Below are 14,158 nucleotides of genomic sequence, written 5' to 3'. Positions count from 1 at the left end.
TCCTTTATTCGGAATTATGGGATAATTCCAGTGATCAACACAAAAAAAAACATACACAATTCGTAAAATCTGACTGGCCAATTTTTTCACCACGGTGACATATACCTATATCTGTAATCAAATACATATTATGTACAGTGAGACAAACTTATCTGTATCCATTCCGGTGACAGTTAACTAAGTTGAGCCATATCTCATTATTTACATACATATATATTGATATAAATTAGATGGGTTTATTAAAACCACAAGGGTAAATTACCATTACGAAGAAATATTAGACATTACGTGAGCTCTCACCGGAACAGATAAGTTTGTGGCACTGTACTAATATATCGCTACTTTTTGTCACCGACTCGTTTAGAATAAGATAAGTACAAAATTTATAAATTAACTTAAAACCTAACCTCTACCAAAACTCATAGATAATAACTTTGAGACCTGATGCACTGTACACGCGTACCGTTAAATCTAAAGACTTTTAGTCGGTGCTGCCGTACTTTAAAGGAGCTTTAAAAGCTCTGGTTATAAACGGCGCCGTCTCAACGCAGTCTTTCATTCCGCGACTTACTTTAAAGCCTTTAAAAAGCTCGACTATCTAACCTGCGGGACCAAGAGGGACCGTTCTACTGGCATTATCTGTAAAGCGAGAAAAATATGTGCTAACTCTAGAAGCTAGATTTATTTGAAAATACACTGACGAGCAAAGAAACAGTTCCACTCACAAAATTCTAACACTAAATGGTCCACATTTTTTTAAAACATTTAATAGAGAATTCAAACAAAATGTTGATCAATATTACAGAAGGCGCCATAAAGCTAGCCTTTTCCGCTTAGTAATAAATTGGTGTTTTGCTCACTGGAACTTTTTCATTGCCCGTGAGTGTATTATGCATTTGAGTTAAGGCCTTAACTAGGCTAGGTATGAAGAGATGTTTTGGGACGGGCGATGGTTTTGTAAACTATAACTTACTGGATGTTAAAATCATCGTTCAGAAAACTGTTTTTGTTGACACCTACCGGATATGTCTATGTATCTCCGTTTGCTCTTTCGAAAACTCGATCGTTACGTTTCTTCGGCAGATATAGCACCACTGCTATTTCAGATTTAAACAAAACATTTTGTATTTGAAGCACGCAAAGTATAAGGGTTTCGTTAAAACTTTCATAATTTGGAACCGGCCCCAAATCTGTAACCAACTAAATTTGGCTCACTGGGTTAGTTTTAGTTGCAGTCAAATCTATTGATTCCAGTTCATTCGCAGTCGAGCCATAGGTAGGTACTTACATCCATATCTAACACGCAGGCATAGTGTGAGTACTTATAGTTTCAGAGATGTTACAGCATGAGTATTCAACATACCTACAGTAGGTACTGATGAAAAATCTCTCTTAACATCACTTCATTTTGACAGAGCGTTTAGAAAATATTTTTTGCGCCGACTTTATAAAAAACAGCTCCACCATCGATTTCTTGAGTACCTACTTACGTAGGTATATTACTTATTTATACTCTACTAGCCCGCGCGCTTCGCTTCGCCTTAAAAAGTTTTCCCGTGGGAATTCCGGGATAAAAAGTACCCTTTGTTCTTTCCCAGGGTCTAGCTAGACCGTATGTATAAAGACGACCGAATGGCGTAGTGGTTAGTGACCTTGACTACTGAGCCGAAGGTCTCGGGTTCGATTCCCGGCTGGGGCAGATATTTGTTTAAATACAGATATTTGTTCTCGGGTCTTGGGTGTTGATATTTATATTTAGTATGTATCTATCTATGTATTTGTGTAGAATATATCAGCTGTCCGATACCCATAACACAGGTTCAGCCTAGCTTGGGGTCGGATGGCCGTGTGTGAGATGTCCCCACATATTATTATATTATTATTATTATATAAAATTTCATTCAAATCCATTCAATAGTTTTGGCGTGAAAGAGTAACAGACAGACAGACACAGTTACTTTCGCATTTATAATATTAGTTAGGATTAGGATGATATCGTATTCATAAAGCTGGAGAATAAATAGTAGGTACCTCTACTGAATACTTAAACTGAAATTCTTAGTAAAGTATTTATTGTATCTCTTGTGACAAGTCGGTACCCAGGTTCCAGAGCATCTAGATTTTGGAAATTCAATGCATTTTTAAAAATCGAGAATAAGTAGGTATAATCCTTAATTCGTCGGTGCATCTGTATGAAACTGACTACTTAATTGGTTAGTTACTTATTAGGTTGTCTGGTAGAGATTGCTATAAATAAGCAATAAGGCCGCTTTTATGTACTGTTCTTAATTTAAGTTTTATTTTGTATTGTTTCTGTTTTTTTGGTGCAAATAAAGAGGATTGTATTGCATTGTATTGTATTAATTTGTAGCTACGGCTCTTGAATACCAACACATTATCCGCAGTCCATCGCACCCATTCACTGTTTGGTCATTTGGTCATTTTGCTGTGGAAATTCAAAATGGCGACGGCGGCAACAGACGGCGGCGCGGTCCAGCGCACCCACTGACTCCACTGACGGACATGATGTAGGAGGGTTACTCTATACTGAGGAAAAACGAACGAACGAGAGCAGCTGTGCTATACAACGAGGTAGAGTCGTTACTCACGCAGCAGCGCTCTTAAACTTAGGCCCGGGTCTCCTATTTACGCCGAGGGGCGCGTCCAGCGTCAGGCCGTAAGGCGCGTCACAATGCTCACTATAGAAATGTACTGATGCGGTCTCCCTCACACGCCGACGTTGGCGCGTAGATGTAGTGAGCATCGTGACGCAGCCTACGGCGTAAATAGGAGACCCGGGCCTTAGTTTTTCGTCATATAGAGTGATTCAGTGATTCCCATTAACTGTCATCGCGAGCGAAAATACTGAATTAGAATGGTAAATCGCGACGGTAGAGTAGCCCCAGCTCGGTGGCACGGTGGGCAACTTTAAATAGGTATATTTCATCACTCAACATCAACACGCATTGGTTTAAAACCTTTTTATTCATAATATCGGAATTTTAACCGTACTATCTTTATGATTTTAACTTACCTAGTTATACGAAATCTATTCAAGATGTTAGAAAACATCGTAAGTGGAATACCTATATTAATCACAATAGTCATAGAATAGGCAATGGTATAATTTCATTAGGACCCATCCCTATTCCCGAGTCTATCAAAGGGAGTTGTTCTGATTTCAAATGTTTGATGAAACGGCCGCGGCCTCACGGCTTGTGTTCCCGAATTCACCAATCAAAGAGAGTGCTTCTGATCGATTCACCCGCTCTGTCACTCATTAATTAGGAATCGGGGAGGGAAATAATTGGCTGTTGTTCTCCTTTTGTGTGTGGTGAGTGAATGTGGGAAACATATTAGGTAAAAGCAATAGGAGATAGATGTATGCACTTAGGGAATTTACGTGTTAACTAAGTTCTAATTTCATATCGCCAATATAATTTTATTTGACCCGAAACAAATATCATTAAAATAAAATTAGAAGTGAAGATAAATTCCCATTTTCTGTTCAAAAATCACGTTCACTCTTCATCCTCTTTTGTGCGGTGGTCATTTCTTGTTTTTCATTTCGCAGGATTCGGTTTCACGGTTGTCAGTTACAATTCGTTATTCTATTTTCGGCCAGCATTCTGAAACTTTCCCGCCGTTTTTCAGCCGCCATTTTGTACGTTTGACAGCTGTCATGATCCCATTAGGCCGCGCATTCTGAAATCGATGATTTTATGTGACCAGCGAAATGTGGTCTTCTGTGTTAAGTGCAAGTCGATAAAACATGAGAATTATTCTCGCTAAAGTTTCTGACGATGAATGATAACATTATAACAATAATAATAATAAGTCAGTCATGTATGGGTGAAAAGAATGCATGCACATCTTAATGCCTATTCCTGCTAGGTCAGCGTTATTTCAAATGCGAAGGGATTCAGCGTCCATTTATCAAAATGTCGCTATCAAGACGCTGCGTTCTGTAGAATACCTACCGCACCTGGCTACTAAAATTATTACTCAAGAAATTACTCACCTAAATCTCTCCTTATCTCTGTACAAAATCCACACCTGTTCGATTATCGACATCAATATCTAAGTTATCTATTATTATCAGTTCATTGAGTTAATTAATATAAAACAGAGATGAACATTTGGCATCAATCAGTCAGAGTGCGTGGAGCAGTCATGTGGTCTTATACGATTGTCGCGTTGTTGTGCGCCGCTGCGGCGGTGGATGCTGAGCTGTATTACAATAGTACGGCAGTCACCAGGTGCACCAGTAAGTATTCTGTTTTATAAAGGGGACAGAAACAGTGCTGAGAAAATATAATTTTTCCGTTGCGTGGCATTGATGCAATTCTCCATCCACATTTATCTGCTATTTACGCCCGATGTAGACCATAGGAAGTAGACACCCTGGATTAACTAATCTACTTTTTATCCTGGAATCCCCAACGAAAAGTCCCAGCGGCTCACGGGCTAGTGCGTTAATAACCTCTTTCACTTAGTGTTTACACATTAGGTCTTTTGAGCGTGCGCTTTGGGGTATCCTAACTAATCCTAATCCTAACTAATATCCTAACTATATCCTAACTAATATTATAAATGCGAAAGTAACTGTGTCTGTCTGTCTGTCTGTCTGTTACTCTTTCACGCCAAAACTACTGAACAGATTTGAATGAAATTTGGTATACACACGGTCTAGACCCTGGATAAGAACATAGCCTACTTTTTATCCCGGAATCCCCACGGGAAAACTTTTTAAGGCGAAGCGAAGCGCGCGGGAATAGCTAGTATTATATATAGCGGTCTATCGAAGACACTCGCAACCTCTGAAGTTATTCTCCCCTTCCCCAGGAAGCTCCAGAGCGGAGCTGCCGATGAACGTGTACATCCAGGGCTGCGTGGACCCCCCCTGCAGCCTCACACAGCTCAAGGACGCTGAGATGGACGTCGTCTTCCAAGCACGTAAGGACAGGAGAATAATTTATATCCTCTCTTCTTATTGTTCCTTATTTTGACTCCTCTGAGGCAATTTAAACTCGTGCCTTTTTCGTGAGAAGCGCATACTTAACACGTTCACGGACAATCCGTCGAGGGCCGTAATTAAGTATCCTTGTAATATGACTACGCGCCTGTGGCCGTCCAACTTCTATTGATTGAAACGGACGAACCGTCAACAGCCGTATCATTTCCGTATTCTTAACAGGAGATGCATGATTTAGTGTCGTATTGTGCTAATTCATTTGTTTCTAGGTGTCATAACAAATAACTTGTCGGGGTTTCGTTACAAATAAAAATAACCTTCCAGAAGTTTAGTGTCACGGCGCGCGCGTCGCGGAAATGTTGTGTAGTACGGGTGGTAGTCTGGTAATTTTTGTGGCAAATTACGAGGTAAATTAATAATAAATCGATAAATATTTTACTGTTTTGCATATAGGATACCTACCTATTCGATTCAAATACTATAATTACTTAAATGGAACAAAGAAAAGCAAAGATATAACTGTAATGAGGAACTAGAAAATTTTAGCTTTTGTCGATGAACCCCTTTGTTTAATCTTACTATATCAGCTTTATTTATTGTAAATAGCATGCTAAAAGTGGAACTTTGTATCTGAAAAACGTCCAAACCTATTTGAAAATGAAACGGTCCTTGAAAAAAACTGGCAGGCTGCCGCCTGTAGCCGTAGATGTCACTATACGCATTGTTGGATATGCATGATGTGGCGGACCGCTTGTAGACGATACCGTCTATGGCCGTAACTGTCACATTACGTAAATAAAATATGTTGAGATACGGCAATACGTTTCAAGGCGGAACGATAAAATGTATGGGATTTTTAGGTGTCATATCAAAATATTTTCCAACCATCAATTGTCCGTGAACGTGTTAAAATACTTAATGAGCTACCACTGCTACAGCTATATACTTGTGGCGTGTGTAAGCTGGCCCTGTAATGTCTTCTTGAAGTTTTTTTTTTCTGTAGCTACGTTTAACACCAGCGTCCGGGCCCTGCCGTCCGTGGTCATCCGTGGTCTTGGATCGTCTGTTTTAATATACTTAGATAACAGAAGTACTTATGTGGTGCGTTAGGTTAGGGTCCGAAGATGTGACAGGGATTTAGCATAGTGAACCATGGAGCGATAATAATAATAATAATAAATATTTATTTTCAGACCACATAGTCCATAGTAAGTGTTAGTAACAATGAATCTTAATACTAGGTTAGGCTAAATACAAACACAAACACATTAATATATTTATTTACACACCCTATTTTGAAACACTGAGTACTGATCCTACCCTGTTCCAGTTAAGTACTTGGACCCAGTGTCTCAAGATAGGGCCATCCACCCTCTCGGCGATCACCCTCAGGAGGCTGTTGTCGCTGGCCCGCACTCTGCCCAGCAGAGACGCTGTTCGCTTCCGGATAGTGGCGTAAAAGTCATCCGTGCGCTCGGCTGCGAACATGCCTGACGCGCTGCAGTAGCGGGGCAGCCCCATCATCATCCTGAAGGTGTTATTATATTGAACGCGCAGGGCGCTGAAAGCCTTCTGAGTATAGTTAGTCCAGAGGCTGCTTGTATACACTGATTGACAATAAGCTTTGAATAAGGTAACCTTCACCTGCTTAGAGCAATACGCAAACCTTCGGACCAACATATTACCCCTGATGGCCAACGCCCTGCGTTCTCTTTCCATATCCATATCATCACACATATTTTCAGTCACATAATGACCTAGATACTTAAAACTTTTTACACGATTCAATTTAGTACCGTTAAGAAATAGGTCAGGAACCGTTCTAAACCTTTTTTTACCTACAGCAAAAAACATAAATTCCGATTTTTTAACGTTATATGACAATCCGTGACTATTTGCGAATGTTTCACAAACCCCCAACAATTTCCTCAATGCATTGACTGAGGGGCCCAGCAGCACCATATCATCTGCATAACTTATATTGTTAAAACAAATCCCATCTACATGGCATCCGACACCAGTGCGTTTGAGTTCCCCAATCAATGCATTTATATAGATATTAAACAATTTAGGAGAGGTCACCCCTCCCTGTCTCACCCCACATTCCATTTTATAGGAATCAGACAGTATATCCCCCCATCTCACAAAATTTACCTGTTTGTCGTACCAATACTTGAGCACAGATAAAATATCACTTGGTATAATTCCGTCCAGCTTATTCCACAAAATGTCGTACGACACTAGATCAAACGCCTTGGAGAGGTCTAGAAAACACGCATAGATAGGTGTATTTCTGTCTAAATAGTACCTCACCGTATGCTTTAGACATAATATCGCGGCCTCCGTGGAAAGAGCTGGGCGGAAGCCAAACTGTGCGTCATTCAAGCTAATATATTTATCTAGACAAGAGTCTACTAGGTGATCAAATACCTTCGCGATAACTGTAGCTAACGAAATTGGCCGGTAGTTGCTCTTGTCTGATAGATCACCAGTTCTGTTCTTAACTATTGGCACGACTATAACCTTCACAAGTTCAGGCGGTAGGTATGAATGTACTACACACAACGAAAAGAACAAAGACAATACACGGCACATATGAACACCAGCATACTGCAAGTGCTCAATGCTCAAACTGTCATGTCCCGGTGATCTGCCTCGATGCATGTTTTTAATTGCACTCTCAACATCCTTCGCCGAGAACCTAACTGGTACATCACCGTCATGAGCTCCAGCACTGAGCACCAGCTTAGACGGGCCGAGAGGAGACTTAACGCTAAAATGTTCTCTAAACAAGTTCGCTATAGCGCCTAGGTCGGACACCCCATCGATGCTCACAGGTCGGCCTGGCTTGATGTTCAGTCTATCAGTGTTTTTCCAGAATTTTTTAAAGTCCTTATTATGCCTCTGAGTGGCCAAAATGTCCATTTTTATTTGTTCCTGGTTTTTCTGACACCACTTCAACTTAGCTTTAAAAATCCTACGCGATACACACATCTCCTCATAAGCTTTCCCGATTCTTGATCTACCAGTACTGTTCCATACATCAAACTTCACCCGCGCCTCTCTGTGAGCATCCCTGACGTGCCTGTTCCATCCAATAATCTGCGATACTTTTTTATAAGATTTAAGTTTACTGCTACACTTCGACGCTTCACTCAGAATATTCACAATTCTTGCATACAAATCGTCAAGTAGCTGATGATGATGGACGATTTGGCTGACGATAATGATTGGATGCGAAGAGTGATACTATGTTTTGGGAGTGACATTATGCTTTGTCCCGCCTATGTCTAGCAGAGGACTGGAGCGACCATATTTAGCTCCAGCATCTCATGAACTTCACTCAACCACACTCTCAACAACTAACTTCCTCTCCTCCTGTTTCCAGCTCGCTACCTGGAGGACATGGAGACCCTCGCCACGGCCTACCTCGGCATCGTGCCCATCCCCTACCCGCTGGGCCAGGACTCCTTCACCTGCAACAACCTCGTCAACTCCTACTGCCCGCTGCTGGAGGGAGAGGTCCTGAAGTACAAGCTCAAGCTCTACATTGAAGAGTTCATGGCTGTGGTTGGTATTGTTTGTCTTTGTAGTGAGGCGGTGAAGAAGTGGACTTGGGTTTGTGCCGTAGTGAAATGATTTTTACCAGCCATATTAGTTGTCAGTCGCTGACGCCTGGTGAACCGGCCGTAACTATAATATACATAGGTTACGTACAGTTGATTCGTCTTTCGGGAAGGCAAGACACCTTTCGTGCACCAGTATCACCATTCTTCCATATTGATATTTTTATTCGAAGTGTAATAGAATACGGTGGGAGACATGGCAGAGTGGACCATGACCAGGACTAATGGATGAATACGGTGATGATGATAGGTGTAAAGACTTGTATGTTGCTCGTTGGTTAGGATAGTATAAAATATTAGGTAATTTAGAGAAATTAACCGTTTGACGCTGCTAGAACTTATAGATGTGGAATCCGTATGGAGTAAAACTTTCATTTGTACAGGGTGTTTCTGCTAACATCGAGTTCAGGGTGAGGGAGAGGGGCGGGGCCGACCTGTTCTGCTTCCGAACCAACATCAGGATTGTCCGCTGAAACGCTGGACTCGTCACGAAATGGATGCCGCCACGGGATGAAACCATATTATAATATTACTTATTTATTTGTAAATATGTGTAGAACTTCAATATTATTAGATGAGCAATGTGCCCATTTTGTAATTTCAGACTCGATAAAATTTATAATAAACTATGTTTTTAGTATTTCACTTGATGGCATTTGAACTTACTTCTCTTTTACTCTCGGTCTCCCCTCTAATACTTAATCATAATTACAGATGGACACAACTTACTTATATTATAACCAACTTGTTTTACGGTGCAGCGGTGTGAGCTTAAAAACTGCAAAAAACTATCCACACGGAAAGAATTCTGAACATGACTTCTAACCTAAGTTCCACGATACAGGTTCGCCTAGTTTGGAATTTGCAGCCACATCACAAAATGTACTTAAACAATTTGTTACGTTTTTACTTTAGGTACTTTACTTTATCCCGACACAATCGACGTAAAATTAGCTTCAACACTCTGGAAATTACGCTTAAAATGTGCTACACTAGCGCCCCCAGCCGCGCAGAGTTGAACTAAATCTAATTATTACTCTTTCTGAGATACAGTCGGCAGCAACCTCCCTTTCCACTCGAAAAAGCTCGATTTCAGTGGGGTCACTCTACAGGATGTTGCAAAAAGGGTATACTAAGCTGAAAGGGGGTGACTCAGGACGTCATTAAAGCTCGTAGAACAAAAGTTGTTCAGAATAACCTCCTGAGTCACCCCTTTCTGCTTAGTATACTATTTTTGCAACACCCTGTATAACGAAAAATTTCGATTCGGAGCTCTGCTGCCCTTAGCCACGACTCTACCGCGTTGAATTAAACGTGCCGATTGCACGACAGCTCTCGTTCGTTTGTTTTTCGTCAGTATAGAGTAACCCTCCTATAGCAGTAAGTACTCGGTACATACACTTCCTCGTTTTTCTTTTGAGACTAATTAGTAAACAGAGTGTTTTCGCTGCGAACGTCTATTCGCGATTCGTGGAAGTTTGAATGGAACCCGCTCAGCTCACGTTAGTCTAGCAGTTCTACACTCACGGGCATAGAACAACGCGGACTCGGGGGCAAAGAAAAGGTTCCACTCACAAAATTCCGACACCAAACCACCCCAATTTTTTCAAACATTTAATTTAAATGTTGAACAAAATATTACAATTTTTAGTTGGTAATATCCTGATGCTCTGTTAAATGTACTTCAATGTTGCAGAAGGCGTCATTAGCCTTTTCCGTTTAGGAGCAATTTGGTGCTTTTCTCAGTGGAACATTTTCATTGCCCGTGAGTGTATTTCTGAGACATCATTGTACTCAGAGAAGTGATATGACAACAACATGCACAGTTACCTAGATAGGTTGTATATAATACAGGTAGATGGGTATTTACGAGTGTAATCTCAATATTATAAACCCGAAATTTTGATTTTAATGCAAGTTTGCTACTCCTTCACTTGAAAACTATTGGAACAATTTTGATGAAATTTGGTACCTAGGTACCTAATTAAGATAGAAAGCTAACACTCTGGATGACACTTTTCTACGCTGAAACTATTACAGATTATCAAATGAAAAGTTATTAAAGATTTTTCTCGCTACGAGTAGGTATAACTACTATACCTACATATCTGCCAATCCATTGTTACTACAGGAAGCTTCAGCTAACCTTTTTTTTAAAGGGATTTAAAAACTCTATTACAAAGTGGAAAATTCCCGGAACTACATCCATGTATTAAAAACTCGCTTGACACTCACTGCTGGCACTTTTAGCAAATTGCATCTTTACAGTTTGTCGATTATACCTGGGGGTTGCTTTAAAAATTCTACTACTAACATCGTTCACTTTGCATTGTCCTTTGGCAACTGAATCTGTGAATGGTGACTTTATCCTAACCCTCTGAATTTGGGCCTAGTTTGGCTTGAAAACTACGTGAAGTAGGGTCAGGGTAATGTGAATATGCTGTTGAAAAGAAGTCGAAGTGGGGAAAAGCTTGCGGATGTTACAGAATATGTGAGAATATTATTATATTCTTTGGCTGACGGCACTCCAGTTGAACTTTAGCTTTGAATATGTGTAGGGTGGGTACTTAACTGAAATCTTATTTGAGTTTTTATTAAAGAAATTATAAGGTGAAGTTACAGTTCACATAATGCAAGGTGTTAAAATCACACAGTCCCTTTGTGCAAATCAGCATCAGATGATTTATTTAGGGCTGATTTTTCAATGGTCAGATACGAGGGCTATCTGAGGAATAATACTGATGCGTCTGAATGTTTGTATTTGACAGTGACAGCAACAAATTTATTCCTCAGATAACGCTTATCTGACCATTGCAAAATCAGCCCTTAGTGAAACGCTAGGCCTCTGTGGTCTACTGCCGTCTACTCATAAAATGCTCACACTCGCTCTAAAGTCGATATTCGAATGGACGCCGTAATGGGCCATATGGCAGCTGCCAAAGGAAATGGTAGCACAAAAACGCGGGAATAGCTTCAGAATCCATGCTGAAATGCTGAAAATAACAAAGACTTTTTAACTGATAGCTATGGAGTGGGTGCCCAGTGACGGACGTCGGCGTCGCGGAAGACCCAGACGGAGATGGCGGGACGACCTCGACAGGTTTTTACCTCAATGGCTGAAGGAGGCACTAGATCGGGAGCGGTAGTCAATTTATAAGGAGGCCTTGTGGAAAAATAAAGTATGGCCACGACACAAAAGAGGATGGTAGTTTTTTTTTTACTGAATGTCGTTAATTTATCTTCTTCGTATTCTTATTAACTTAGAATTTTAAACTTCTTCCGACCTCAGCTAGATCTATTCTGTTACTTTCTGTCTAAATAACCGTCGAAGCATAAATAATTAATAGCAATAAATAATTAATTGAACTTAGTTTAGAGATTCTTTATAGAAGTACTTTATGCATACTCGTATTATTCTCTATAGAAGTACTTTAGGAACATGTTTCTTGATACGTTTGTTCCGATACGTAAGTACGATACCGATTGGTGGACTTACCTTTAACAGTGGAAATATCCTATTATTATATTGTATTTAAACGAAAATTTAATTACTTGCGGATCCTATGGAGCCTTCCACGAAACAGTCCCTTCCTGCTGAACAGTTTTCCACAAAACGTGAGACATAATGGAGTACGGCTTATTGCGCCAACATGCTTATACGTGGAGTGAACCCAGTTTACCCATCGGACTGTGCCCTGTTAGGGCATTAAATAAAATTGAGAAAGGTCTGGTTTTTTAACGCACATCTCTTAGGTATATGTTTAACGTGTATCTGCGTATGTGACTGTGGTAGCGTAACTAGCGTAGCTTAAAGTTTTTTTAGTAAATTTTATCAAAATCGGCTTTTTTGTTCAAAAGTTGCGCTACTCTTGAGTGTGGAATGTCGGGGACTTTTAACGTTAGTTAGGTTATTTTAAAAATAACACCCTTACCGGATGACCGGATCGTGCAGCTTTAGTGACTAAGATTTCTGTGCCGTGCCCGGGTCTAGAGGATAGATTTCCGTTGTCGAACCACGGCCGGGCTACAAAATATACTGAGTGTTGAAAAAAGGATAGTAATCCGAAAGGCGGTTTCTCAAGGAGGTCATTCTGAACAACTAAATTAATTCGGAGTTACCCCCAATTGAATAACTACATCCTAACTAATATTATAAATGCGAAAGTAACTGTGTCTGTCTGTCTGTCTGTCTGTCTGTTACTCTTTCAAGCCAAAAGTACTGAACAGATTTGAATGAAATTTAGTATACATACGGATAGACCCTGGGAAAGAACATTATGCTACTTTTTATATTTATTTTATTTATCCCGGAATTCCCACAGGAAAACTTTTTAAGGCGAAACAAAGATCGCGGGAACAGCTAGTTTAACATATAAAGTGAAAGATTTACGATTTCTTAGAAGTCGAACAGGAACGATTCCTGCATCGTAAATTGAGAACATTGTAAGTGATGTTTCAATAGAATCCATTTTCAATGAACCTACCTATTTGTGTTTAGCTATTTATAATCTACATCACATACCTACACACAATGTCCCTTTCTTGAGTAAGTAACGTGAAATTTATTCAACTAAATACTTACTGTATCAAAAGTTGAACCAGGCCTTGTAGCACAGGGCGCTAATAAGACGTGACAAAAGTTCAAGACAAAAGTCACACTGTTGAGGCTGTGCGATGTGAGTGAGGGCGATGCAAATCGGTATCAGTTTCGGTTTTGGTTCCCATTTTGATTTTGCAGCATAGTTTAGCCACTAAGCGTCTAAAAACGCTACCCACAGCAATGGGTCTGATGCAACACTTTTGTCACGTATTAAATGCGGCCCGTGCCCCGTACTAGCCCTTCAGATAAAATTAACATTAACTTACAGCAGTCGATGTTTATTACCGTTACAGCTGAAATGATTCCTGTGATGGTTCTCAGTTTTCGTAATTAGCACAAATACTATTTAAAAAATATGTCTCAATGAAATTTCTTGACTGACTCATACAAAAAATCATATACAAAATCCGTAGAATTTGAATATGGGATATACTACTTACCTATATGTATCTGAAACCCCAAAATTCTAAGCTGAACAAGGTACAGTGGCACAAACTTATCTGTTCTGGTGACAAAGCTCACATAAATGTGTAATCTTTTGCAATATACAATTCATTAGTATGTAATGAGATATGGGTCAATTTACTTCGCTCTCACCGGAACAGATAAGTTTGTCGCACTGTATAGATAGCGGAGGTTTATAGTGCCACAAACTTATCTGTTCCGGTGACAGCTCAAATAAATCTCTAATATTTCTTAATTCTATAAGATTTTAAGTTTGCTCGTATTGTTATTTCGCTCTTGCGGTGTTGATAAATCCATCTAATATTTTAAAATATACAATTCATGAGTAAGTAATGAGATATGGTTCAATTAAGTTCGCTGTCACCGGAACAGATAAGTTTGTGGCACTATACCATTATTTTTTACTGCCACTTTTTTTTACAATGCCGCACGGCAAAGGTTGCGTACTTTTCAGCCTCTGTTTGCATGCCCCGATTGTGTTGTAAAGAACAC

At 39.9% G+C, this 14,158-nt stretch overlaps 1 protein-coding gene and 1 long non-coding RNA gene across 2 annotated transcripts; one reads left to right on the top strand and one right to left on the bottom strand.

Moving 5' to 3' along the window:
- The first annotated feature begins 4,113 nt into the window (after positions 1–4,113).
- LOC105391380 (NPC intracellular cholesterol transporter 2) lies at positions 4,114–9,246 on the top strand. The gene is made up of 4 exons (XM_011562847.3): positions 4,114–4,267; positions 4,846–4,956; positions 8,364–8,545; positions 8,985–9,246. The coding sequence occupies exons 1-4, from the start codon at positions 4,132–4,134 to the stop codon at positions 9,072–9,074; spliced, it is 519 nt and encodes a 172-aa protein (XP_011561149.2). The 5' UTR covers positions 4,114–4,131; the 3' UTR covers positions 9,075–9,246.
- Positions 5,523–12,757, bottom strand: LOC125489693. The gene is made up of 3 exons (XR_007267179.1): positions 12,747–12,757; positions 10,706–10,709; positions 5,523–5,889 (listed from the first exon to the last, which is right to left on the bottom strand). It is a non-coding gene; the product is annotated as an uncharacterized LOC125489693 (long non-coding RNA).
- Positions 12,758–14,158: the final 1,401 nt, after the last annotated feature.

The sequence above is a fragment of the Plutella xylostella genome, chromosome 16 (genome assembly GCF_932276165.1).
Source record: "Plutella xylostella chromosome 16, ilPluXylo3.1, whole genome shotgun sequence".
NCBI lineage: Eukaryota > Metazoa > Arthropoda > Insecta > Lepidoptera > Plutellidae > Plutella > Plutella xylostella.
This window is presented reverse-complemented; position numbering and strand designations above follow the sequence as displayed.